General features: G+C 39.9%; 1 protein-coding gene across 1 annotated transcript in view; it reads right to left on the reverse strand.

The window, feature by feature from the left end:
- Positions 1-6658: 6658 nt before the first annotated feature.
- LOC117511823 (serine hydroxymethyltransferase, mitochondrial-like) overlaps positions 6659-26724 on the reverse strand; it is a 72028-nt gene continuing 51962 nt past the window's right edge. Inside the window, exons 4-12 of the mRNA XM_034171733.1 lie at positions 26080-26280; positions 24618-24699; positions 24324-24446; positions 21641-21780; positions 21034-21196; positions 18630-18729; positions 14496-14651; positions 7933-8040; positions 6659-7108 (exon numbers count right to left, since the gene is read on the reverse strand). Of these exons, the coding sequence (XP_034027624.1) occupies positions 6981-7108; positions 7933-8040; positions 14496-14651; positions 18630-18729; positions 21034-21196; positions 21641-21780; positions 24324-24446; positions 24618-24699; positions 26080-26280 (1201 nt within the window). The 3' untranslated portion in view covers positions 6659-6980. The remainder of the gene's footprint in view (positions 7109-7932; positions 8041-14495; positions 14652-18629; positions 18730-21033; positions 21197-21640; positions 21781-24323; positions 24447-24617; positions 24700-26079; positions 26281-26724) is intronic.

The following is a 26724-nucleotide window of genomic DNA, read 5'->3' on the forward strand; positions in this document are numbered from 1 at the left end:
ATTTTTCAGCATCACTCTGAGACAAGACCTTTCTGATTTTAGAGATATTGCGTAAATGCAAAAAGGCAGTCCTACATATTTGTTTAATATGCGCTTTGAATGACATATCCTGATCAAAAATGACTCCAAGATTTCTCACAGTATTACTAGAGATCAGGGAAATGCCATCCAGAGTAACGATCTGGTTAGACACCATGCTTCTAAGATTTGTGGGGCCAAGTACAATAACTTCAGTTTTATCTGAGTTTAAAAGCAGGAAATTAGAGGTCATCCATGTCTTTATGTCTGTAAGACAATCCTGCAGTTTAGCTAATTGGTGTGTATCCTCTGGCTTCATGGATAGATAAAGCTGGGTATCATCTGCGTAACAATGAAAATTTAAGCAATACCGTCTAATAATACTGCCTAAGGGAAGCATGTATAAAGTGAATAAAATTGGTCCTAGCACAGAACCTTGTGGAACTCCATAATTAACTTTAGTCTGTGAAGAAGATTCCCCATTTACATGAACAAACTGTAATCTATTAGACAAATATGATTCAAACCACCGCAGCGCAGTGCCTTTAATACCTATGACATGCTCTAATCTCTGTAATAAAATTTTATGGTCAACAGTATCAAAAGCAGCACTGAGGTCCAACAAAACAAGCACAGAGATAAGTCCACTGTCCGAAGCCATAAGAAGATCATTTGTAACCTTCACTAATGCTGTTTCTGTACTATGATGAATTCTAAAACCTGACTGAAACTCTTCAAATAGACCATTCCTCTGCAGGTGATCAGTTAGCTGTTTTACAACTACCCTCTCAAGAATCTTTGAGAGAAAAGGAAGGTTGGAGATTGGCCTATAATTAGCTAAGATAGCTGGGTCAAGTGATGGCTTTTTAAGTAATGGTTTAATTACTGCCACCTTAAAGGCCTGTGGTACATAACCAACTAACAAAGATAGATTGATCATATTTAAGATTGAAGCATTGAATAATGGTAGGACTTCCTTGAGCAGCCTGGTAGGAATGGGGTCTAATAAACATGTTGATGGTTTGGATGAAGTAACTAATGAAAATAACTCAGACAGAACAATCGGAGAGAAAGAGTCTAACCAAATACCGGCATCACTGAAAGCAGCCAAAGATAACGATACATCTTTGGGATGGTTATGAGTAATTTTTTCTCTAATAGTCAAAATTTTGTTAGCAAAGAAAGTCATGAAGTCATTACTAGTTAAAGTTAATGGAATACTCAGCTCAATAGAGCTCTGACTGTTTGTCAGCCTGGCTACAGTGCTGAAAAGAAACCTGGGGTTGTTCTTATTTTCTTCAATTAGTGATGAGTAGAAAGATGTCCTAGCTTTACGGAGGGCTTTTTTTATAGAGCAACAAACTCTTTTTCCAGGCTAAGTGAAGATCTTCTAAATTAGTGAGACGCCATTTCCTCTCCAACTTACGGGTTATCTGCTTTAAGATACGAGTTTGTGAGTTATACCACGGAGTCAGACACTTCTGATTTAAAGCTCTCTTTTTCAGAGGAGCTACAGCATCCAAGGTTGTCTTCAATGAGGATGTAAAACTATTGACGAGATACTCTAACTCCCTTACAGAGTTTAGGTAGCTACTCTGCTCTGTGTTGGTATATGACATTAGAGAACATAAAGAAGGAATCATATCCTTAAACCTAGTTACAGCGCTTTCTGAAAGACTTCTAGTGTAATGAAACTTATTCCCCACTGCAGGGTAGTCCATCAGGGTAAATGTAAATGTTATTAAAAAATGATCAGACAGAAGGGAGTTTTCAGGGAATACTGTTAAGTCTTCTATTTCCATACCATAAGTCAGAACAAGATCTAAGATATGATTAAAGTGGTGGGTGGACTCATTTACTTTTTGAGCAAAGCCAATAGAGTCTAATAATAGATTAAATGCAGTGTTGAGGCTGTCATTCTCAGCATCTGTGTGGATGTTAAAATCGCCCACTATAATTATCTTATCTGAGCTAAGCACTAAGTCAGACAAAAGGTCTGAAAATTCACAGAGAAACTCACAGTAACGACCAGGTGGACGATAGATAATAACAAATAAAACTGGTTTTTGGGACTTCCAATTTGGATGGACAAGACTAAGAGACAAGCTTTCAAATGAATTAAAGCTCTGTCTAGGTTTTTGATTAATTAATAAGCTGGAATGGAAGATTGCTGCTAATCCTCCGCCCCGGCCCGTGCTACGAGCATTCTGACAGTGTGACTCGGGGGTGTTGACTCATTTAAACTAACATATTCATCCTGCTGTAACCAGGTTTCTGTTAGGCAGAATAAATCAATACGTTGATCAATTATTATATCATTTACCAACAGGGACTTAGAAGAGAGAGACCTAATGTTTAATAGACCACATTTAACTGTTTTAGTCTGTGGTGCAATTGAAGGTGCTATATTATTTTTTCTTTTTGAATTTTTATGCTTAAATAGATTTTTGCTGATTATTGGTGGCCTGGGAGCAGGCACCGTCTCTACGGGGATGGGGCAACGAGGGGACGGCAGGGGGAGAGAAGCTGCAGAGAGGTGTGTAAGACCACAGCTCTGCCTCCTGGTCCCAACGCTGGACAGTCACAGTTTGGAGGATCCAAGAAAATTGGCCAGATTTCTAGAAATGAGAGCTGCTCCATCCAAAGTGGGATGGATGCCGTCTCTCCTAACAAGACCAGGTTTTCCCCAGAAGCTTTGCCAATTATCAATGAAGCCCACCTCATTATTTGGACACCACTCAGACAGCCAGCAATTCAAGGAGAACATGCGGCTAAACATGTCACTCCCGGTCTGATTGGGGAGGGGCCCAGAGAAAACAACAGAGTCCGACATTGTTTTTGCAAAGTTACACACCGATTTAATGTTAATTTTAGTGACCTCCGATTGGCGTAACCGAGTGTCATTACTGCCGACGTGAATTACAATCTTACCAAATTTACGCTTAGCGTTAGCCAGCAATTTCAAATGTCCTTCGATGTCGCCTGCTCTGGCCCCCGGAAGACAATTGACAATGGTTGCTGGTGTCGCTAACTTCACATTTCTCAAAACAGAGTCGCCAATAACCAGAGTTTGATCCTCGGCGAGTGTATCGTCGAGTGGGGAAAAACGGTTAGAGATGTGAACGGGTTGACGGTGTACACGGGGCTTCTGTTTAGGGCTACGCTTCCTCCTCACAGTCACCCAGTCAGCCTGCTTTCCCGACTGCCCGGGATCTGCCAGGGGGGAACTAACGGCGGCTAAGCTACCTTGGTCCGCACCGACTACAGGGGCCTGGCTAGCTGTAGAATTTTCCACGGTGCGGAGCCGAGCCTCCAATTCGCCCAGCCTGGCCTCCAAAGCTACGAATAAGCTGCACTTATTACAAGTACCGTTATTGCTAAAGGAGGCCGAGGAATAACTAAACATTTCACACCCAGAGCAGAAAAGTACGGGAGAGACAGGAGAAGCCGCCATGCTAAATCGGCTAAGAGCTAGTAGCTACGCAACCTAGCGGATTCCTAAAAACACACAAAGTGAATAATGTGTAAATAATTTAGAGGTGATTCAGCAGAAGGAGTGCCCCAATCAAGGCACCAAACAGGCCATGAAGCAGCACAGGTAACGCACAACAACAGCGAACGCACGACAACGGTGCTAAAATAAAATAAAAATCGACTAAACACGCTGTGGAGCAGCACAGGTAACGCACGACAACAGTGCTAAAAAAAAAATAAAAAAAAATAAAAACGAAAGCGTTAGCAAGCTAGTTAGCTTGCCAACGCTGATGAAAGTTAGCTGATAAAAGTGCTCCGTCGCGATGTTTCGACCGTTAGAGGTCTTCCTTAGGCGTTGGAGCACAGTAAAAAAGTAAAAAAAGTAAAAAGGTAAAAAAGTAAAAAACTTATGCAATTTGAAACTGTGGATATAAGTACTTTATTCTGAGAATAGCCAGCATTGATTTTATTAACATCCTGGTGTAAATAAGGTATCACCACATGTGTAGAACTCAAAAAGAATGATAGGTTGAGTTTTCATTCAAAAAAACAAAACAAAAACAAATGCAATGTGGTAAAATGTTTTCAGAAATATGAAAGAACAGGCTCTTAATAATTATTAACTATCACATACTGTATTTTTTTTTCTCAAGATTTGTTTTTGCATAAGTTTGAAAAACAACAGATCATAAGTTTAGGATAAATTACTTATGAATTTAATTTTCGAAGTGGCACTAATGACAACACTCATACTGAACATAATTTCACTTGCATAGACTGATTTTGGAGATCAAGCAATAATTGCAGATGGGCTTTCTGAGGTCCCAGATAGCTTTTCTGATTTCCTTTTCTAACTTTCTGAATTTAGTAAATTAGCATATGGTCCATTGATACTTATGTGTAGACACTAGTCCCTAGAGGCAACTATTTTTGGTTTCAAATCTGGGCAAATGCAGTCCCAGAAAATTCCGAATGTGACAAACAAGAAACAAGTGTTGTAAACAAGTCAATGCTGCTAAAAATACAAACTTGCAGAAACAAAGATACTATTCTGACATGGTTTTGCACATAAGACTGACATGGTTTGCACATGTCATGTTAAAAGTGTTTTTCACTGCTCATCTACAACACTGCAGGCTCATCTAGCCTCAAGGACAAATTGCCCACTGTTTACTTCCAGAGGAATTTATTCAGGCCTTGGTGACATTATTCGACTCCATTCTTATCTCAACCCACAAAGACAATAAAATGACAGACTTACACATGGACTGAAGCATGCTCCAGCTTTTCCCTTTCACCTCCCTTCCTGCCCCCCCTGCGGCAGGCCCCCGTTCTTCCCAAGCTGGCAGGCGGCGCGACTCCAGTTGCAGCGGCTACCACACACTCACATTGCCTCAATTTGGAAAACGGACTGTTTCAAGTTTAGTGGACATATACAATGTCAAATGTATCGGTGTTGTCTTAATTCTGATGTGTGCCATTATTACGGTAAACAAGTAATAACTGTGAATTAATTGCTGTTTGTCTGTGGAATGTGAGTGTGGGAATCCCGTTGTCGTAATGACAATGATTATAAAGCTATCCATCCATAAGACTGGCATAGCATGTTTCAAGTACACACATATATGTCAGAAGGTGGTGGGCATACCATATTCTGTCCCCCCTGGTTAAAAAGGTGTGTGTGTGTGGGGGGGGGGACCCTATCCCCCACCAAATTGCGCCCATGGTAAGTGCCATTACATAACCAACAACCAATTGCCATACTTTTCTGTTTTACCTTCTGCATGAGGAATGAACCACAAAAAGATATGTCCCCATACAGCAACAATGATTTTATACTCCAGAAGCATATTTTTTTATGCTGGATTATCATAGTGTGACTTTTCTATTTATTTATTTATTTTTGTGGATCACTTCTTCAGTGCACAGGTGAATTTTAGGGATGTTCAGTAAATGTGTGAAAGATATAATAAAGCAAATGTTTTTTTCCTACAGGACCTAGACTTTAATATTTATTTATTTTTTTAATGTATTTATTTTCATCCTCTTAAATCTCAGACCTCACTTCTGGCTCACAATGCTTCAAACTCACCTTCAAAAGAGAGAGGAAAGAAAAAACAAAATCAAAAACAGACTCTGCATCTGAACTCCACAGGGATCAGCAGTAGAGAGACGGTTATTGATGCAGAACGATGATGGACATGGGATCACATTATTTCCCTGAAGGAGTTTAAAGCACATAAACATGCTGTTTTGAAACACTCATCAGGTCATGAGAAACAGTCTAAAGGAGCGAGCACTTATTTGTTTTGTGACACTGTGTCTGCGTGCACATGTGCAAAGTGTTTTCTGGAGACAGAGCTTCCCTGACCTTTGACCTCTGATTCAGCTGGCCTGTCTCTATGGAGACAACCACATTCTTCTGGCAGAGCCTGAAGCAAAAACCTTCTGCCAAAATTAGAAGACAAACTGAAGCAGGACAATGAGATTTCTGCAGAAAACAAAGGACCTTTTAGTGGTTTGGCTAAATCAGTATTTGGCGCTCCATTAAGCAGCAGCAGCAGCAGCGTCTGCGTTTCTCTGTGAGAACTTCGACTGCAAAAACATTTGTGCCTCACTGGAGCGTCCCTTTATCAGTATGTCTACTTTTTTCCCCTTTTAATTTATTTCCAGGCCCTTTTCTTTCTGAACTCTCATGATGTCAAAGGGCCTGATGTCAAATTTCTTTTTTCTTTTTGGACGCTTGCTGACACTGACAGGAAATGACAGGAAATTCATGTTTATAAACACTGAAGACATGCCTCCTTGTTACAACTGGACACATAAATCATCAACCAGCAACAGTCACATGTCAGAATATAGTTTGTAAAATATTAGGCAGTGCAACACACCAGATGAACATATATCAGTTTTTTAATAGATATTTTAAGATGCACCACATCTAAACATTATACACAAATCTCCAACATTAAATTCAGACACAAACAATTAGAATACAAATCACAGTGTTGGAAACAAAGCCTTAAAAACACGGTGATATTCATCACAAATTAATATTCCATCACAGCTGCTGTGAGCCTGTCAGCAAAAAAAAAAAAAGCTTCAAAAAGCACATTAAAGACTTAAGATTAAAAACAAACACTTAAAACACGGTTCTTCTCAGCTTTAGAGTGTAAATATGAAACAGAGGTGTGGTGTCATAACTGCCAGATAACATCTACACATTTTCCATTTCTAAGTGATTTAATTTGATTATCTGACAGCTTTTTTAATACTTTCACATCATCATTTTTGTTTTTGCTATTATCTGGCAGTTATGATGCCAAGAGTTGCTCCAGAACACGTGTGACAGAACATGAATGAATACTCGCTGAGATGCTTTCTAACCTGTTTCCTAGTCCAACCAGGTCATTAATGAACTCTTTGCACTCCTTAGCTGTGGTCCCATGATGCACTGGTCAAACCGCCTGTGGAGTCACTCTGTGATGTCAGTGGTCAGTGAATCCTGGCATGGGGAAGGGCCTGGCGAACAGCTCCACCCGCTGGCGGAGCTCTGCAATGCGTGAGACTGTCTCTGGATCTTCAAGCAGGAAAGACTTGAAGCTGGACAGATTTCCTGTCCAAAAAGGGAACAACATATGTTTTGTTTGTTTGTTTCACCAATTATTCCCTCAAGCTATCGTCTGGTGCTGGAAACTGTTTGTGATGTTACCCCCCACATGCTTGTGCACAGAAAACATGTTCATATCTTGATGATACAGTGACCCATGTGCCGTGGTCCCTGTGTGACTCTGTGACCCTCGTCTCATCCTGGATTGTGGCTCTGACGCACTGATCTTCGCCCTCCTTCTTTCCGTTGCTCATAGAGCCTCAGGGTGCAGGAATTTGGGTGGAAACCTTCATGCATTGTGAGAAATTTTTGTGTCTTGACAATTGTGGGATCTTTTTCCACCTGTGGCCAACTTATTATCCCAGCTGGGTATCTGATGCCCGGTAGGGCGTATATGCACCGGTCTTACTTTCTGGATGTTTTGCAGTGTAATAACTCTAACACTGCATTTTATCAAAATTTCAGGGGGACTTAAAGCTTTTGCACAGTGCTGTACAGACATACTTTGTATTTACTGTTATATTCATGCAACATTATGTCAATTAAATAGTTGCGATGTCATAAAACTGTCACTGTAAATGATAAACAGCTGTGTAAAACAGATGCTGCAACTGCAGAAAGTTAGTTATTTGTGAATCAGTGTTCCGGTTGTCAGGTTCTAACTTACTTATCTTTACGCTGATATTGAAAATATTAATATAAAGTCAAAACACTTTATCCAATCTGTTCTTCTCATTTCCACCCTGGTGTTTCTTAGTTTTAAGGCAATTTATGATGTCTGTGACAAGCAGCAGCACCATGAATCAGAAATAGGAAGCTTTATTTCTCACCCGTCTTCTTCTTCACATCCAGCGCGATATGAATCCCTTCATCAATAAACTCCACAACCTTCTCAAAGTCGCCCTCCTTGAACTGTCGGGAGGTTAAAGCAGGAGCTCCTGTAAAAATCATCACAACAGGAAATAAATGATTACAATGTATTTATTAAAAAATAGAAGAGGATATAACAAAGTGGAGATGATCATTGCTGAATCTGATAAAATTGGATGCAGATGTGAGAAATGCTGTCATGAAGCACAAAGACTGACCCAAAATCACAACAAAGAACAACTAGAGTACTGCACTAGTAGAGCGCAATCCTCCGCCAACACTAGTTTTCAATTCTACAAATTTTTTACGTTGGAAAACATTTTCAAGGTCAAAGTCCTGTTAGAAGTGACTTTTCATAAGCTAAAATATAATACAAAAAATATAGATCAAAAGGGCTGTTCAATGTTAAAAAGAATCAAATATTTGCTAAATCCGCAATATGGATCAGATGTGGCTCAAACCATAGAAGTGGAGAGATGGAACCCCAGCTTCTGATCTCGGGGGCTGAGGTGCATGTGTGAGAGGACTTGGGCTTCTTCACTTCAGGTCTTTTGCTCTGCAGCTCGCGCTTCATCCACAGGTATTATAAACTCCAATATTGTGCTGAGCATCGACAATATCAAACATCACAAAATAAGGTTAAAGGTTTTGATCAATTAATCTGAATAATTTACTGAGCCTTACATTTTGTAGCTGCCCTGATTATCACTCACAGAGTCACTCTGCTGTCAAAATGAAAATGCTTCGTCGGTTGCTGTGAAGGTTTGGAAACAACTGGTTAGGTTGAAAGATCAAGATATAACCCACATATCCCACATGTAGGGAACTATTCAGTCTAGATCTTGCAGTTGATTAGAAACAAGGCAAGCTTTATAAGACAGTTAAAATTAAGTTTATTCAGTCATCTAAGGGAAGAGGATCACATCACCTTTTTAGTTATTTTTATTTTTTAATGTGATTTCTGGTCCAAAAGACAAGCTTATCTTCTAGTCCATTATTTTCTTGTCCAAAATGAGGTGCTAAATTTGTTGTCTACACTTTTACAGGGATACAGTTGCTATTTATTTAAATTTTTTGAGATCTTATTGTTCTCTGTTCAATTTGTACTTATTTTATTTTAACGATATCCCAGTGTAAACTGTATATATACAACCCCTGGCAAAAATTATGGAATCACCGGCCTCGGAGGATGTTCATTCAGTTGTTTAATTTTGTAGGAAAAAAGCAGATCACAGACATGACACAAAACTAAAGTCATTTCAAATGGCAACTTTCTGGCTTTAAGAAACACTATAAGAAATCAGGAAAAAACATTGTGGCAGTCAGTAACGGTTACTTTTTTAGACCAAGCAGAGGAAAAAAAATATGGATTCACTCAATTCTGAGGAAAAAATTATGGAATCATGAAAAACAAAAGAACGCTCCAACACATCACTAGTATTTTGTTGCACCACCTCTGGCTTTTATAACAGCTTGCAGTCTCTGAGGCATGGACTTAATGAGTGACAAACAGTACTCTTCATCAGTCTGGCTCCAACTTTCTCTGATTGCTGTTGCCAGATCAGCTTTGCAGGTTGGAGCCTTGTCATGGACCATTTTCTTCAACTTCCACCAATGATTTTCAATTGGATTAAGATCCAGACTATTTGCAGGCCATGACATTGACCCTATGTGTCTTTTTGCAAGGAATGTTTTCACAGTTTTTGCTCTATGGCAAGATGCATTATCATCTTGAAAAATGATTTCATCATCCCCAAACATCCTTTCAATTGATGGGATAAGAAAAGTATCCAAAATATCAACGTAAACTTGTGCATTTATTGATGATTTAATGACAGCCATCTCCCCAGTGCCTTTACCTGACATGCAGCCCCATATCATCAATGACTGTGGAAATTTACATGTTCTCTTCAGGCAGTCATCTTTATAAATCTCATTGGAAGGGCACCAAACAAAAGTTCCAGCATCATCACCTTGCCCAATGCAGATTCGAGATTCATCACTGAATATGACTTTCATCCAGTCATCCACAGTCCATGATTGTTTTCCTTAGCCCATTGTAACCTTGTTTTTTTTCTGTTTAGGTGTTAATGATGGCTTTTGTTTAGCTTTTCTGTATGTAAATCCCATTTCCTTTAGGCGGTTTCTTACAGTTTGGTCACAGACGTTGACTCCAGTTTCCTCCCATTCATTCCTCATTTGTTTTGTTGTGCATTTTCGATTTTTGAGACATATTGCTTTAAGTTTTCTGTCTTGATGCTTTGATGTCTTCCTTGGTCTACCAGTATGTTTGCCTTTAACAACCTTCCCATGTTGTTTGTATTTGGTCCAGAGTTTAGACACAGCTGACTGTGAACAACCAACATCTTTTGCAACATTGCGTGATGATTTACCCTCTTTTAATAGTTTAATAATCCTCTCCTTTGTTTCAACTGACATCTCTCGTGTTGGAGCCATGATTCATGTCAGTCCACTTGGTGCAACAGCTCTCCAAGGTGTGATCACTCCTTTTTAGATGCAGACTAACGAGCAGATCTGATTTGATGCAGGTGTTAGTTTTGGGGATGAAAATTTACAGGGTGATTCCATAATTTATTCCTCAGAATTGAGTGAGTCCATATTTTTTTCCCTCGGCTTGGTCTAAAAAAGTAACCGTTACTGACTGCCACAATTATTTTTCCTGATTTCTTATAGTCAATCAATCAATCAATTTTTTTATATAGCGCCAAATCACAACAAACAGTTGCCCCAAGGCGCTTTATATTGTAAGGCAAGGCCATACAATAATTATGTAAAACCCCAACGGTCAAAATGACCCCCTGTGAGCAAGCACTTGGCTACAGTGGGAAGGAAAAACTCCCTTTTAACAGGAAGAAACCTCCAGCAGAACCAGGCTCAGGGAGGGGCAGTCCTCTGCTGGGACTGGTTGGGGCTGAGGGAGAGAACCAGGAAAAAGACATGCTGTGGAGGGGAGCAGAGATCGATCACTAATGATTAAATGCAGAGTGGTGCATACAGAGCAAAAAGAGAAAGAAACAGTGCATCATGGGAACCCCCCAGCAGTCTACGTCTATAGCAGCATAACTAAGGGATGGTTCAGGGTCACCTGATCCAGCCCTAACTATAAGCTTTAGCAAAAAGGAAAGTTTTAAGCCTAATCTTAAAAGTAGAGAGGGTGTCTGTCTCCCTGATCTGAATTGGGAGCTGGTTCCACAGGAGAGGAGCCTGAAAGCTGAAGGCTCTGCCTCCCATTCTACTCTTACAAACCCTAGGAACTACAAGTAAGCCTGCAGTCTGAGAGCGAAGCGCTCTATTGGGGTGATATGGTACTACGAGGTCCCTAAGATAAGATGGGACCTGATTATTCAAAACCTTATAAGTAAGAAGAAGAATTTTAAATTCTATTCTAGAATTAACAGGAAGCCAATGAAGAGAGGCCAATATGGGTGAGATATGCTCTCTCCTTCTAGTCCCTGTCAGTACTCTAGCTGCAGCATTTTGAATTAACTGAAGGCTTTTTAGGGAACTTTTAGGACAACCTGATAATAATGAATTACAATAGTCCAGCCTAGAGGAAATAAATGCATGAATTAGTTTTTCAGCATCACTCTGAGACAAGACCTTTCTGATTTTAGAGATATTGCGTAAATGCAAAAAAGCAGTCCTACATATTTGTTTAATATGCGCTTTGAATGACATATCCTGATCAAAAATGACTCCAAGATTTCTCAAAGTATTACTAGAGGTCAGGGTAATGCCATCCAGAGTAAGGATCTGGTTAGACACCATGTTTCTAAGATTTGTGGGGCCAAGTACAATAACTTCAGTTTTATCTGAGTTTAAAAGCAGGAAATTAGAGGTCATCCATGTCTTTATGTCTGTAAGACAATCCTGCAGTTTAGCTAATTGGTGTGTGTCCTCTGGCTTCATGGATAGATAAAGCTGGGTATCATCTGCGTAACAATGAAAATTTAAGCAATACCGTCTAATAATACTACCTAAGGGAAGCATGTATAAAGTGAATAAAATTGGTCCTAGCACAGAACCTTGTGGAACTCCATAATTAACTTTAGTCTGTGAAGAAGATTCCCCATTTACATGAACAAATTGTAATCTATTAGACAAATATGATTCAAACCACCACAGAAAGTTGCCATTTGAAATGACTTTAGTTTTGTGTCATGTCTGTGATCTGCTTTTTTTCTACAAAATTAAACAACTGAATGAACATCCTCCGAGGCCGGTGATTCCATAATTATTGCCAGGGGTTGTATAAACTATACACTTACTGCTACTTACATTAATTGATGAGATTATAATGTCTTTGCAATCTGTACATATTTAATCGAGCTCCTCAGTGTTGTCAAGTTTCAGCTTCACATGGACCACAGTGGAAATAAGTGTTTGTTTTATTGTGTCATCTGTGTATCATTGATATATTCACCTTTCTGTGTTTATATTGATTTTACAAAATTAACTCAATCAATTCTGTAAATACTGATGATTTCTGTTTTACTCTAAATGCAATTTTATGTGAGGGAACAAGTCTGTCCACATCACCAGACTGAGAACTGCTCGACTCAGCATCCAGGAGTCAGCTGGTGGTCTCCGGTCACCTGCGTCATCCTGTCAGCTGCCGTCAGGTAGAATGCCGTCTGTGAGGCCTCACGGTTGATTCCAGATATCCTGGACATCTTCATGATGCAAGAACTGACAATGTGCACAGTTCTGAAACTACAAAACTTTCATGTCACTTTAAATCATGTAATATACAGTCACTGAGCTTGCTGGTGATTTTTCCACAGTTTTGGCAGCGTGATAGAAACTGAAGGCGGGTGTCAGGTCCTTCATGATGCCTCTCATATTTTCTTTGATTTGTGTGGACTGAAATAAATGATGTATATTTTATCGTATCGACTGTGTGATACCTCAGTGATATCAAAATAATTTATGACTGAAAATAAAATGTGAATTGTTCTTAACGAGTTTTGTTGTTCAGCAAAAGAATGTGGTTCTTCTGGAAGAATATCAGGATCTCCAAGATTGATGCCAGTCAATATTTCTTTGAAATCCTGGGAAAAAAATAGAAATTGCTGCAGTGAGGCCGACGACCTTCTGATATCGCACACATACACGCACACATATTGAAAACATGTTGCCGTTGGACTGACTAAAATATAAATAATATATATATATATATATATATATATATATATATATATATATATATATATATATATATATATATATATACACACACACACACACACACACACACAAAACTTTTTTCAGGCCGTATTTTTTTAAAAGGAATACTATGATTATTTTATGGTGTTTGATTTTTATTGCTTGAAGATTTTATTATGGTGTTTGATGACTTTTACTGTGCTATTTATGAGTTTTATATGGTTATATTTCTGAGTTTTACTATGAAGCTTTTGAAAATCATGAATGATGTGTGCTTTTATTGTATTTTATACACATTTTATGAATAATTAATGATTACTGACCGTGATTTTCCCCCACACTTGCTGACAGTCTGCATGCTCTTATCAGTAATATTAGCAAGTTTTGTCCTGAATACAATTTAAAATCAACAAGAACTTCATTCAAGCTACACTTTGAACATACTTTGAGCGGATAACTTGCTGAAGCCATAAAAAGAGCAAGAAAACATGAAGAAAACACATCTGGTGTTAATTCTGGCAGACGACCGGAAGTGAATTACCTCAACTCCCGTGGCCGAGTGGCTGAAATCCCGGGGTCACAAACTCACAAACAGAACTTAATGGAACGGGATCCTGAGTTGACATTCCAGTCTCTCTACTTCTATGATCAAACTTTTTTGATATTCATTGAGAGTGCCTGTTTGCACCTCACTGTCACAAATGAGAGTGATTGAGGCACTTTTGATAGCGATATAATGCAAAATATGTACATCAAATGGGCTTTTCAATATTAAATTCAAACGCCCACAAAACCCACAATCTGGATCAGATCCAGATCAAACTTTGTCAGTTGATAGTGAGTGTCAGTCTGCACCTCACTTTTAAATATGAGAGTGATTGGGGCACGTTTGATTACGATATAACATAAAATATACATTAAAATGGGATTTTCAATGTTAAATTTAAATGGCCACAAAATCTGTAATCTGGATCACATCTGGATCAAATATTCCCAGTCGATAAAGAACACCATCCTACATGATGATCACAAATATGAAAGACATTTGATCTTTATTGACAGAGTTATGAATTTTTGAATACGTGTTCAATGTTAAAGATAGGGATTTGTCCAATCTTCCAAGATTTTTCCTGACTTTGCCCTTTGACCTATGATCTTGAAAATTGAATCACATCTTGCCTATCAGGAGATGAATCTTCAGTAAAAAAATACACAATGATATATGAAATTGTGGGCTCCAGGCAGTTCACAATCAGACAAACAGACAGACAGACAGACGAACAAACAAACAGGGGCAATAACATAACCTCCTCCAACACAAGCACACATACGATACCGAGTCTGAGCCCTCCTGGAATCAGGGCACTCTTGTCCCCAGGACAGGTGTTTTTGTTGGCGGTGATGGAGACCAGCTCCAGCATCCGCTCAGCTCGAGCCCCGTCTATCCCACGAGGTCGAAGGTCAACCAAGACCAGATGGGTGTCTGTTCCACCTGGCAGGAAGGGAAGTGAGAACAAGAGAGATTGTGTTGATTTCTAGTCAAAATAAATTCTGTTTTGACTTTGACTTGATTTATTTATTGTTCGTCACACTTTGTCTTTGTGTTTCTTTGTATTTTTAGTTGCCTCTAACATGTCCCCAGGTCAAAAACCTGAACATTTGGTTTGTTTTTATTGAAAAAATGGTATAATTTTAAAACCAATTTCCACTTCTTTCTTAAGATGTGAAAACAAAAGTCGCTGCATCACAGGGCATCCAATTAGTGCATCAAAATTAAAAGTTGTAACTCGTGTCTGCAGAGAACTTGTCATATTAAGATCAGTTTTTCACCAGATTAACGATCGGGGCTCCGCCTGCTGAGAACAGATGGGGCTCGTCGGGAGGATAAAATGTGACAGTCTGCAGACATTTTTTAATAATATAGCACCTTCAACTGCACCACAGACTAAAACAGTTAAATGTGGTCTATTAAACATTAGGTCTCTCTCTTCTAAGTCCCTGTTGGTAAATGATATAATAATTGATCAACATATTGATTTATTCTGCCTTACAGAAACCTGGTTACAGCAGGATGAATATGTTAGTTTAAATGAGTCAACACCCCCGAGTCACACTAACTGTCAGAATGCTCGTAGCACGGGCCGGGGCGGAGGATTAGCAGCAATCTTCCATCCCAGCTTATTAATTAATCAAAAACCCAGACAGAGCTTTAATTCATTTGAAAGCTTGTCTCTTAGTCTTGTCCATCCAAATTGGAAGTCCCAAAAACCAGTTTTATTTGTTATTATCTATCGTCCACCTGGTCGTTACTGTGAGTTTCTCTGTGAATTTTCAGACCTTTTGTCTGACTTAGTGCTTAGCTCAGATAAGATAATTATAGTGGGCGATTTTAACATCCACACAATTGGCTTTGCTCAAAATGTAAATGAGTCCACCCACCACTTTAATCATATCTTAGATCTTGTTCTGACTTATGGTATGGAAATTGAAGACTTAACAGTATTCCCTGAAAACTCCCTTCTGTCTGATCATTTCTTAATAACATTTACATTTACTCTGATGGACTACCCAGCAGTGGGGAATAAGTTTCATTACACTAGAAGTCTTTCAGAAAGCGCTGTAACTAGGTTTAAGGATATGATTCCTTCTTTATGTTCTCTAATGCCATATACCAACACAGTGCACAGTAGCTACCTAAACTCTGTAAGGGAGATAGAGTATCTCGTCAATAGTTTTACATCCTCATTGAAGACAACTTTGGATGCTGTAGCTCCTCTGAAAAAGAGAGCTTTAAATCAGAAGTGTCTGACTCCGTGGTATAACTCACAAACTCGTAGCTTAAAGCAGATAACCCGTAAGTTGGAGAGGAAATGGCGTCTCACTAATTTAGAAGATCTTCACTTAGCCTGGAAAAAGAGTCTGTTGCTCTATAAAAAAGCCCTCCATAAAGCTAGGACATCTTTCTACTCATCACTAATTGAAGAAAATAAGAACAACCCCAGGTTTCTTTTCAGCACTGTAGCCAGGCTGACAAAGAGTCAGAGCTCTATTGAGCTGAGTATTCCATTAACTTTAACTAGTAATGACTTCATGACTTTCTTTGCTAACAAAATTTTAACTATTAGAGAAAAAATTACTCATAACCATCCCAAAGACGTATCGTTATCTTTGGCTGCTTTCAGTGATGCCGGTATTTGGTTAGACTCTTTCTCTCCGATTGTTCTGTCTGAGTTATTTTCATTAGTTACTTCATCCAAACCATCAACATGTTTATTAGACCCCATTCCTACCAGGCTGCTCAAGGAAGCCCTACCATTATTTAATGCTTCGATCTTAAATATGATCAATCTATCTTTGTTAGTTGGCTATGTACCACAGGCTTTTAAGGTGGCAGTAATTAAACCATTACTTAAAAAGCCATCACTTGACCCAGCTATCTTAGCTAATTATAGGCCAATCTCCAACCTTCCTTTTCTCTCAAAAATTCTTGAAAGGGTAGTTGTAAAACAGCTAACTGATCATCTGCAGAGGAATGGTCTATTTGAAGAGTTTCAGTCAGGTTTTAGAATTCATCATAGTACAGAAACAGCATTAGTGAAGGTTACAAATGATCTTCTTATGGCCTCGGACAGTGGACTCATCTCTGTGCTTGTTCTGTTAGACCTCAGTGCTGCTTTTGATACTGTTGACCATAAAATTTTATTACAGAGATTTTAGCATGCCATAGGTATTAAAGGCACTGCGCTGCGGTGGTTTGAATCATATTTGTCTAATAGATTACAATTTGTTCATGTAAATGGGGAATCTTCTTCACAGACTAAAGTTAATTATGGAGTTCCACAAGGTTCTGTGCTAGGACCAATTTTATTCACTTTATACATGCTTCCCTTAGGCAGTATTATTAGACGGTATTGCTTAAATTTTCATTGTTACGCAGATGATACCCAGCTTTATCTATCCATGAAGCCAGAGGACACACACCAATTAGCTAAACTGCAGGATTGTCTTACAGACATAAAGACATGGATGACCTCTAATTGCCTGCTTTTAAACTCAGATAAAACTGAAGTTATTGTACTTGGCCCCACAAATCTTAGAAACATGGTGTCTAACCAGATCCTTACTCTGGATGGCATTACCCTGACCTCTAGTAATACTGTGAGAAATCTTGGAGTCATTTTTGATCAGGATATGTCATTCAAAGCGCATATTAAACAAATATGTAGGACTGCTTTTTTGCATTTACGCAATATCTCTAAAATCAGAAAGGTCTTGTCTCAGAGTGATGCTGAAAAACTAATTCATGCATTTATTTCCTCTAGGCTGGACTATTGTAATTCATTATTATCAGGTTGTCCTAAAAGTTCCCTAAAAAGCCTTCAGTTAATTCAAAATGCTGCAGCTAAAGTACTGACGGGGACTAGAAGGAGAGAGCATATCTCACCCATATTGGCCTCTCTTCATTGGCTTCCTGTTAATTCTAGAATAGAATTTAAAATTCTTCTTCTTACTTATAAGGTTTTGAATAATCAGGTCCCATCTTATCTTAGGGACCTCGTAGTACCATATCACCCCAATAGAGCGCTTCGCTCTCAGACTGCAGGCTTACTTGTAGTTCCTAGGGTTTGTAAGAGTAGAATGGGAGGCAGAGCCTTCAGCTTTCAGGCTCCTCTCCTGTGGAACCAGCTCCCAATTCAGATCAGGGAGACAGACACCCTCTCTACTTTTAAGATTAGGCTTAAAACTTTCCTTTTTGCTAAAGCTTATAGTTAGGGCTGGATCAGGTGACCCTGAACCATCCCTTAGTTATGCTGCTATAGACGTAGACTGCTGGGGGGTTCCCATGATGCACTGTTTCTTTCTCTTTTTGCTCTGTATGCACCACTCTGCATTTAATCATTAGTGATTGATCTCTGCTCCCCTCCACAGCATGTCTTTTTCCTGGTTCTCTCCCTCAGCCCCAACCAGTCCCAGCAGAAGACTGCCCCTCCCTGAGCCTGGTTCTGCTGGAGGTTTCTTCCTGTTAAAAGGGAGTTTTTCCTTCCCACTGTAGCCAAGTGCTTGCTCACAGGGGGTCGTTTTGACCGTTGGGGTTTTACATAATTATTGTATGGCCTTGCCTTACAATATAAAGCGCCTTGGGGCAACTGTTTGTTGTGATTTGGCGCTATATAAAAAAATTGATTGATTGATTGATTGATTTTTTGTAAATTAAAAATAAGTACACAGACTCATATTTGCTCCTTTTCACATTTCTGACCATCTAAACTTCCAAGGTTTTTGTTTTTGACTAATTAGCATGTATTTTCATAAATTATATAAACTGTTGGTTTTTTTTGTTTATTTTTAATCAAACAGAAAAATTAATGACGTAAAAAAACTCTTGAGTCAAACATGAGTTTTTCTGCTGCATTAATGTGACAATGAAAGTATGACTTGATTCAAACCATACTGGGTTTTGGTTCAGTACCTGATACCAGGTTGTAGCCTTTTTTCAGCAGAGCGTTGGCCATGACTTTTGCGTTCAGCAGCACCTGAGCGATGTACTGCTTGAACATGGGAGTGGAAGCCTGCAGAAACACATTTTATGACAACATGAGATGTTACTTGTCATATGCTCTCTCCACCATTATTTTCTTCAGGAATTGAAGCAGCAGTTTTTTTCCCAAGGTTGAACAGACATTTTTGACATCAATTTCATCAAAAGTGGACTTTATTCATACAAAAAGGAATGAATCCAAACGAAAAGACACCCAGAAGACAGGTAAAAGGTATTAATTTACAAATATTCCATTTTGGAATGTTCCAGGGGCCTCATGCACAAAGTGTGCTTATGCACAAAAACCTGGCGTACGCCCATCTCCACGTCCATATGCAAATGTATCAAAAGTGACGTGAGCGTGGAAATGTGCAGTGCATCGTACGCACATCTCTACAGCTATTGTTCCACTGTGGACATGTAAGTGTGTGTTAGCGTTGTCAGAGGACCTTGCAAATGGTGCAATCCGACGTGAGCATGTATTCAGGGAACACAAGGATAACTGGCTCACAAAACCGATTTCGATAAAGAAGGTCACTGTGACTGGAGTTGCACACAGAACTGCAGCTGGCCCAGAACGCAATACGCCAATGAGCCAGGGGTTGTCCCACACAGTTGCTGACCACGCTGGGGCATCCTGGCATCATGTGCATCCCAGTGTGAGCTTACTGATCGGTCAGGAGTGTGCCAGTCAACGTGGCGCCGAGTCACGCCAGCTGTGCGGAACACAATCATCCGACTCTCATCCCGGTACATTCCAACATCACAGCGCATTTTGCAGCAAGAGCCGGATTTCCGAATGTAATCAGAGCTGCTAACTGCACACATTTTTCTATGAAGGCGCCATCACATGAACTTTGGGTTTGTTAATGAAATATTGGGTTAGCTGAAGGCAACCATATTAGTACCCCCTCTGCTTCTCTGCTGATTTATTGCTATCGAAACTAATGCCCTAGGTGCTCTTAGTTCTGTCCAACTTTTTCTCTCTATCTGAGGTATTGCTACTCATGAGTCACAGGGAGCCACATGAGAGCCTCATGCTGAGCGACTGGATGGGGTGTGAGCTATGTCACATGACGGACAATAAACTGGAGCATCACAGAACTATGATGAAGGCCAGAAGTGACACTGCCAGAGCCGGGGACATAGGACTGTCGTAGCTGATGCCGCTTACAGGGACTCTGGTCAGGAGTGGCCTGTTGCCCTGCCAGGGACTCTGGATTGTTCCATCGAGCTATACACCTTTGAACTATTGGGCTTGGCCTCAAGAATGACATTGCATTTTTTACTCTGTTTTTGTAACTGCTTGTAACTTTGCAACTACTAGAATGGCCTAAGAAGTGGGTCGGTCTTCTGAGTCTGGTCTGCTTGAGGTTTCTACTTCAAAACACCAGAGGGAGTTTTTCCTTAGGGCCCCTTCAGTTTGGTTGATTACGGCGAAACAGTGCAAAACAGTTCGAAATTAGTGCACCAACGAAATTCCGGTGCGAGAGTTCATGCACGCGCCGGTCGGTGTCTTTTGAGCAGGTGCAGTGCCAGTTGCAGAACATCCAGCTGGTACCTGTGGGAACACATTGCGTCGATTATGTGGAATAAATAATGGGTTCGCACAGCGCACACTCTGTCTTTCAGCTGCTGGAGTGTGCAAATAGTCACAGCAACAGGTGTATGAGGTGTAAAGGAAGCTACGACATTACATGGTTTGCATATGATTCCTGCTTCATGTGCACTTAATGCACAAGTCGAACAAATTTGCACTATGTGTGAAGGGGCCCTTATCACTGTCGCCTATGTGCTTGCTCAGGGGGCTTGGTAAGGTTAGACCATACCTGTATGAAGGACCTTGGGGCAGCTTTGTTGTAATTTGGTGCTATATAAATAAACTGAACTGGGTTCAAGACAAATATTTGTCTGACATTCAGAAAGCTGAGATTGTTCTGAACATTTTGATGAGGTACAAATGGGCATTATGCCATTAGTAAGTACCTTGAAAGGGGAATTACTGAAAGTATGGAAAAATAGAAAAAAAATGCCCACAAGAGCGCTGAATAGAGGATGCTGAAGTGAGGAGGTTTTCTAGCAAAGAAACATTAAAAAACATCAAAGAATACAGTCAATAATTTACAGGTGCAGCAGTGTCCATTGACAACCTCCTCTGTTGAACGTGTTGCTCCTGCTGCATTTGCATTGCTACTCAAGCACCATGTGTGCTGTGCATGAAAGCGACTAGCGCTGACTCTGGCACCGCTTTGTGCCACGTTTAAGATAGGGCCCTTCACATCTTTCATGTTTCAGGATACTGTTGAGTATTGATGCAGTAAATATACATCCAGACCTGTTTGAGGGCTATAGCCACTCCCGCAATGGCGTGATTGTGAGGTCCTCCTTGAAGTGATGGGAACACGGCGAAGTTTACCCTGTCCTCAAGGTCATAGGTCATCTCCTGACCTTTCTTATCCACAGACTGTACGCCTTTCCGGTAAAAGATCAGACCGGCCCTGCAGATCAAAGAGGAACTGAAACATGGCACTAAGGATTCAGCCAAAAAACTGCATATTTTTTCTCTCTATCCCATAACCGTGCTTGCTCCCTCTAGCACTGCCGCTGATGTGTTTCACGAGGGCTCCCTCCATCTTGTTCATGGGTCAGATAATAGTTTACCAAAGCATGTCACATTAGATGCTCCTGCATGGCCTTTGTTGAATGACACCAAATGACAGTTTCCTGTCTTATGCCATCCATGAACAGCATCGTATCACTTGGTGTCATCTTTTCATGCTGTATAAGGACACATCCACATCTATTCTGATTTTACACTCAACGCATCTGCAAGCCATTTTTAGATGCAGTCTTTTAGACAGAAACTCAAGCTCTCTTAATACCATGACCTAACCCTCAAAAATGTTTTACAAAAAATTCACACAATATACTTAGGCCCTCACCTGACTCCACGCAGGGATTTATGGGTAGTGGAGGTGACCAGGTCGGCATGTTTGAAAGGAGAGGGAACAGCTGCTGCTGCCACCAGGCCGCTGATATGAGCCATGTCTGCCAGCAGGTAAGCATTCAGCTCCTCACACAACTGGAACATCACCAGGAACAGACATTAAATATGAAAAATCAGCACTTTACTTTGAAAACTAAATGCAAATTATGAAATATAATTAACAACAAAACAGAATTTTAATTTTCCTGCATCACCTTTCTGCAAATACCATACTTTAATAGAGCTTTTTAAATTCTGTTAAATCGGAATAACTTGGAGTGTAATAACATATGCATAACATGACATCAGTGTGTGAGTGTGTTTGTGTGAATGTGAGGGAATTTCTGTAAAACCAATTGAGCTTCTGATGCAGATGGAAAAAGCGTTATATAAATGCAGTCCATGACGTTATGCTATGTAGCACGGTGGGTTAGCAATTAGCACTGTTGAATCACAGCGAGAAGGTTCTGTGTGAGTTTGTATGTTCTCCCCATGTTTGCCTGTTTTCACATCTGGTGCTCCTACCTCCTCCCACTTCCAAACACATGCAGGTGAGGTGAATTGTGACTCTAAACTGACTATAGGTAGTGTGAGTGTGAATGTGTTTGTGTATGTCTGCCCTGCAATGGATTGGCAGTCTTCCCAGGGCATACCCCACCACTGCCCACTGCTGGAATAGTCACTGGGCGAGACTAAGTGAGTTCAGAAAATGGCCTCATGTGGCCATTTTCTGAACTCACTTATTCCTTAAATCGGAATAAGTGAGTTCAGAAAATGGTTGGATGGATGTTCCCTTTAGGAGCAAAACTGGTCTTGCTTGTCATGTGGGTCAAAATCTGCACTTACCCCTTGAATGGCAAACTTGCTCAGTGTCGGCATCATGGGGTAGAATAATTGTGGTAGACATTGAATTATGACTGAAAATGTTCAGACAGCATGTAAAATTCAAGTCGAGCAACAGCAACAGACAGAGCTAAGAACCAAGTGCAATGAGACATCACGCTGGGAAGAACTCAGAATAAAATCTGGACATAACTCACAAAGGTTTTGCTGGATTTCTGCTGGACAGGTGAGAGAACACTCAGACAGGTCTGCTGTGTCAGCTGTCAATGCTAAATCTGGTTACAGTTACATTTAGACTTGGTTTACAAAACCAAGTCCAACATTTCATTCATAGTCAAAGGTAAATGCGAAAGCTTGCACCTGCACACATGCACGCATTCTCCTTCATGTTGTCTGCAAAACCTCATGCGGCAAACTCACTATATTTGTCATAGAATCCTCCCAGAATAAATCGTGGTGATATGCCACAAAATAAAGACATTGCAAATACATTTCAACAAAGTAACCTTGGGCAATTCTGCAGAAAATCAAAGATTCCAACATGTTTAATCTCACCTGTTTCACCTGTTGCCATACTTAAATAGGTCTACTAAATTCTTTAAAAAAATTTAACCTATTTAGAATTTACTTTATCCTTATATTTTGGTGCAATTCCTTGATTTTGTAGAAAAACTGCAAACTGTTTTTGTTTTAGACATTCAATTGTAAAATGTAGCAAACCTCTTGTTATATTAAAAGCTGTATCTGCCATCTGAAGTAAAATTTTAATGAACTATTGCTATTCTAGTGGTTAAAGCATTGGGCTTAAGCCCAGAGGTTCCTTGGTTCAAATCCCAGCCTGACCGGAAAATCACTTGGGCAAGGTCCCCTAGTTGCTCCCGGTGTGTAGTGGATGCCTTGTATGGCAGCAGCCTGACATGGGGGTGAATGTGAGGCATTATTTGTAAAGCGCTTTGAGCATTTGATGAAGATGGAAAAGGGCTATACAAATGCAGTCCATTTATTGCTGTTCAAGTGCACAAGATTGAAAATAAGTATTTTTATTGTTTAGAATAGATTGTATCCATGATATGGCCTCTGTAGTATTAATTCAAACAAAATTCCCTTTTTTGGTTTCCACTTTCAACTCTTAAATGGCAAATGCCTTCAGTTATTTACATTTTGGCAGCACGTGGCCTAGTGGGTAGCTCTGTTGTCTCACAGCAAGAAGGTCAGGGGTTCAACTCCCCCCTGTGGCCTTTCTGTGTGGAGTTTGCATGTTCTCTCCATGTTTGCATTTAAAGACATGCAGGTTAGGTGAATTGGAAACTTCAAAATTGCCCAGGTCTCCCTTGCAAAAGAGGTCTCCATCCCAATTGGACTAACCTGGTTAAATGAAATTAAAAATTTTGGAATAAAATGGCTATACATTAAGAAAGAATGGTGATATATGAAAACAGTTTTAGGTATAATAGGGGTATATAGGGGTAACATTGGCTCAAGAGTAGGAATGGGGCTGTGGATTGACTAAAGATTTGCGGTTCCATTCCTGTCTGCTATTATTTGTATGTCTAAGTATCTTTCTGCAACACACTCAAACACAAATTGCTGCTGGTATGGATGACTGTAAAGTAGCATTACAAATGTAAGTTGGTAAAGACAAAGACAGTTGGTTTTCACTCAAACAAAAATCTTGTAAGGATAATGAACAGCAAAACCTAATGTGTGCTGCACCAAAATGTAAGCTGGTATGTGTATATGGGCCTAGTTACTACAGAATGCAATGAAAAAGACCTAAATCCTTACTTAAAAAGTACCTTTTTCATACGAGCATAGTCAATGAGTCGAGCGTAGGCGCTGGTCCCTGCTATGATGAGTCTGGGTCTGAAGAGTCGAGCCGTCTTCTCCAGCTGGTCGTAGTCAATCAGACCTGTTTTTGGCTGAGGACAGGGATGGAAAGAAGAGTGACAATACTAAAGTGAAAATCATGTCGATGCTAATCAAAGTTTAATTTTCCAATCAGGTTACTGTTTGTCAGGTACACCAAAATTACATATTTTGTTGTTGAGCCTTAATTTCTTAATGTGCAGAAGTTCAATCAAATGACTCACATCCAGCTTGTAAGGCATCGACTCAAAGTAGATGGAGGTGGCTGAGATCCTCTTGGTGTCTGTCATGTACCCATGAGTGAGGCTGAAAAGCGATGCAGCAGAAAACAGTCGAGTTTGACTTGTCACATTTCTTACGTACTCAGTACTCATAGCAGTGACGTGCTGTCAGGGGAGGCAGGTGAGGAAAGAAAAAAATGTAAAATGAAAAAATAAATTAAATGGTTATATTTATCCAGTGATTTGTACTCTAAAGTTATTTTCCTTTTAACTTCTCCAGTTTTCGATTATTTTTTATTCAAAATCGCTGAATTTTCACATTTGCTGTTCAAATACCGAGTAGAGTCGTGCGGTGAGGCAGCAGCCAGCCGTGCCTCACCTTGGACTGTGCAATCACTGGTCTGACTGCTAACATGCTATGCAGTCAGACCATCTCTCTGTGTGTCGCCATTAAAATGGTCAAACACTTTGGTTATATCAACTTAAATTCCATAGTTTAGCTGATGTACATAATGTACAGTGTTTTTTTGTCGACAGCTGTATGTGTGTGTCACGTGTTTCGTGTGCTAAGCGATCATAAAACGCCTGCAAAAAGGCACCAGGTGAGGCACGCAGTTCTCCTGCCTCATGTTAGGGGGCACTAGTGATCCCAGGGATTCTTTTTGCAGCAACTCCTCAGCTGCAGAATAAGTGACAGCAAACTACAAGAGCAGATATTCATTTATTTTTTCCTCTCGCCTGGACTTTAGTTTCAGAGTGGAGGATTATATATTCAAACTGAAACGATTTTCTAAAGTGGACTTTCAATCAAAGCAGGAGGTAATAATTAAAGGAAGACCAACACCATAGATAAAAGGTTTACTTCAGACAACAGAAGAGCCGCTCTTTTCAAATGGAGTGGGACACATTAGTGTCTGGCCGTGTGGACGTCCAGTAAGGAACTGCCTTTTCTACTTTTCCTGCCTTATTTTCTCAACTTGCGACAATGTCTGGGCTCAGATGGGATATTGTGACCTGAAGAATTTACAAAGAAGTCTCATCAAACATGAGCGGTGAACCACTCACATTCAAAGCCAGAAAAGTCTGAAACCACAGAGTTGGAACAGGACTGATGAAGGATGACTTTCTTCCCTGGCAGTGATCTCCACTGAGACAGAGACTTTAAAACTGAAGGAATATATGGAAATCTTCCACAAGCAAGTCATCGATGCTTTTGTTCAGAAGGAGCGGCACATGGACTTCATTTATAAATAAAGGTAAGTCCATAATAATGTTTTTTTTTTAATTAAATGTGCTTAACTGCTGTCAATCAAACGTGAATAAGCTACTCTGTGGGGCTCATATATTTGTAAATCTGATTGCCTCACCAGCCATCAACCTCACCGCACGTCACTGTCTTGTAGATAAACCACATGAGGCCAAATAGAACACTCAAGCTCAAACAGAAAGTAAAAAGTGCCCTCACTGTCCTCCGTCGGGCAGATCCAGACCCATGATGCGATCATGGGGCTGCAGCACAGAGGTATAGGCTGCAAAGTTAGCAGGGGATCCGGAATACGGCTGAACATTGATGCCCCAAAGGTTTGGGTCCAGACCAAAAGCAGATAGTGCTCGTTTCTGACACAGTAACTCGATTTTGTCTACGATCTCTGCACCTCCGTAGTACCTGAGAAAGACCAAGTGTACCCATTAGGTTTGACTCAAAAGTATATTAAAACAGAAAATATCTTTGTTGTTGACAAAATCCAAATGTCTCACCTTTCTAGAAGTAAAAACACATCTAATCTAGCACTGGACTAAATGTTTCTGAAACAAAGGAATCAGTCAGTATTGTTTTCATGATTACATAAACTGCTTCCATCCTCCTTTTGTCATCTCTTATTATATTGTGCAGCACTGATACATTTGTACATTATGATACATTATGTGCTTGAATCAGATTCTACTGTATCACATTTTTATACAATATTAATGTGCATAGTACCTTACTGTTATATCGCAGCGTCATACTAACTTTTACAGTATTGTAAATAAGTTCTTTTGACTTCTCCCTTTTTATGCTTGGGGTCGCCACAGCATATCCAACATCTGCATATTATTTGGCACCAAG

The sequence above is a fragment of the Thalassophryne amazonica genome, chromosome 6, assembly GCF_902500255.1.
Source record: "Thalassophryne amazonica chromosome 6, fThaAma1.1, whole genome shotgun sequence".
In the NCBI taxonomy this organism is placed as follows: domain Eukaryota; kingdom Metazoa; phylum Chordata; class Actinopteri; order Batrachoidiformes; family Batrachoididae; genus Thalassophryne; species Thalassophryne amazonica.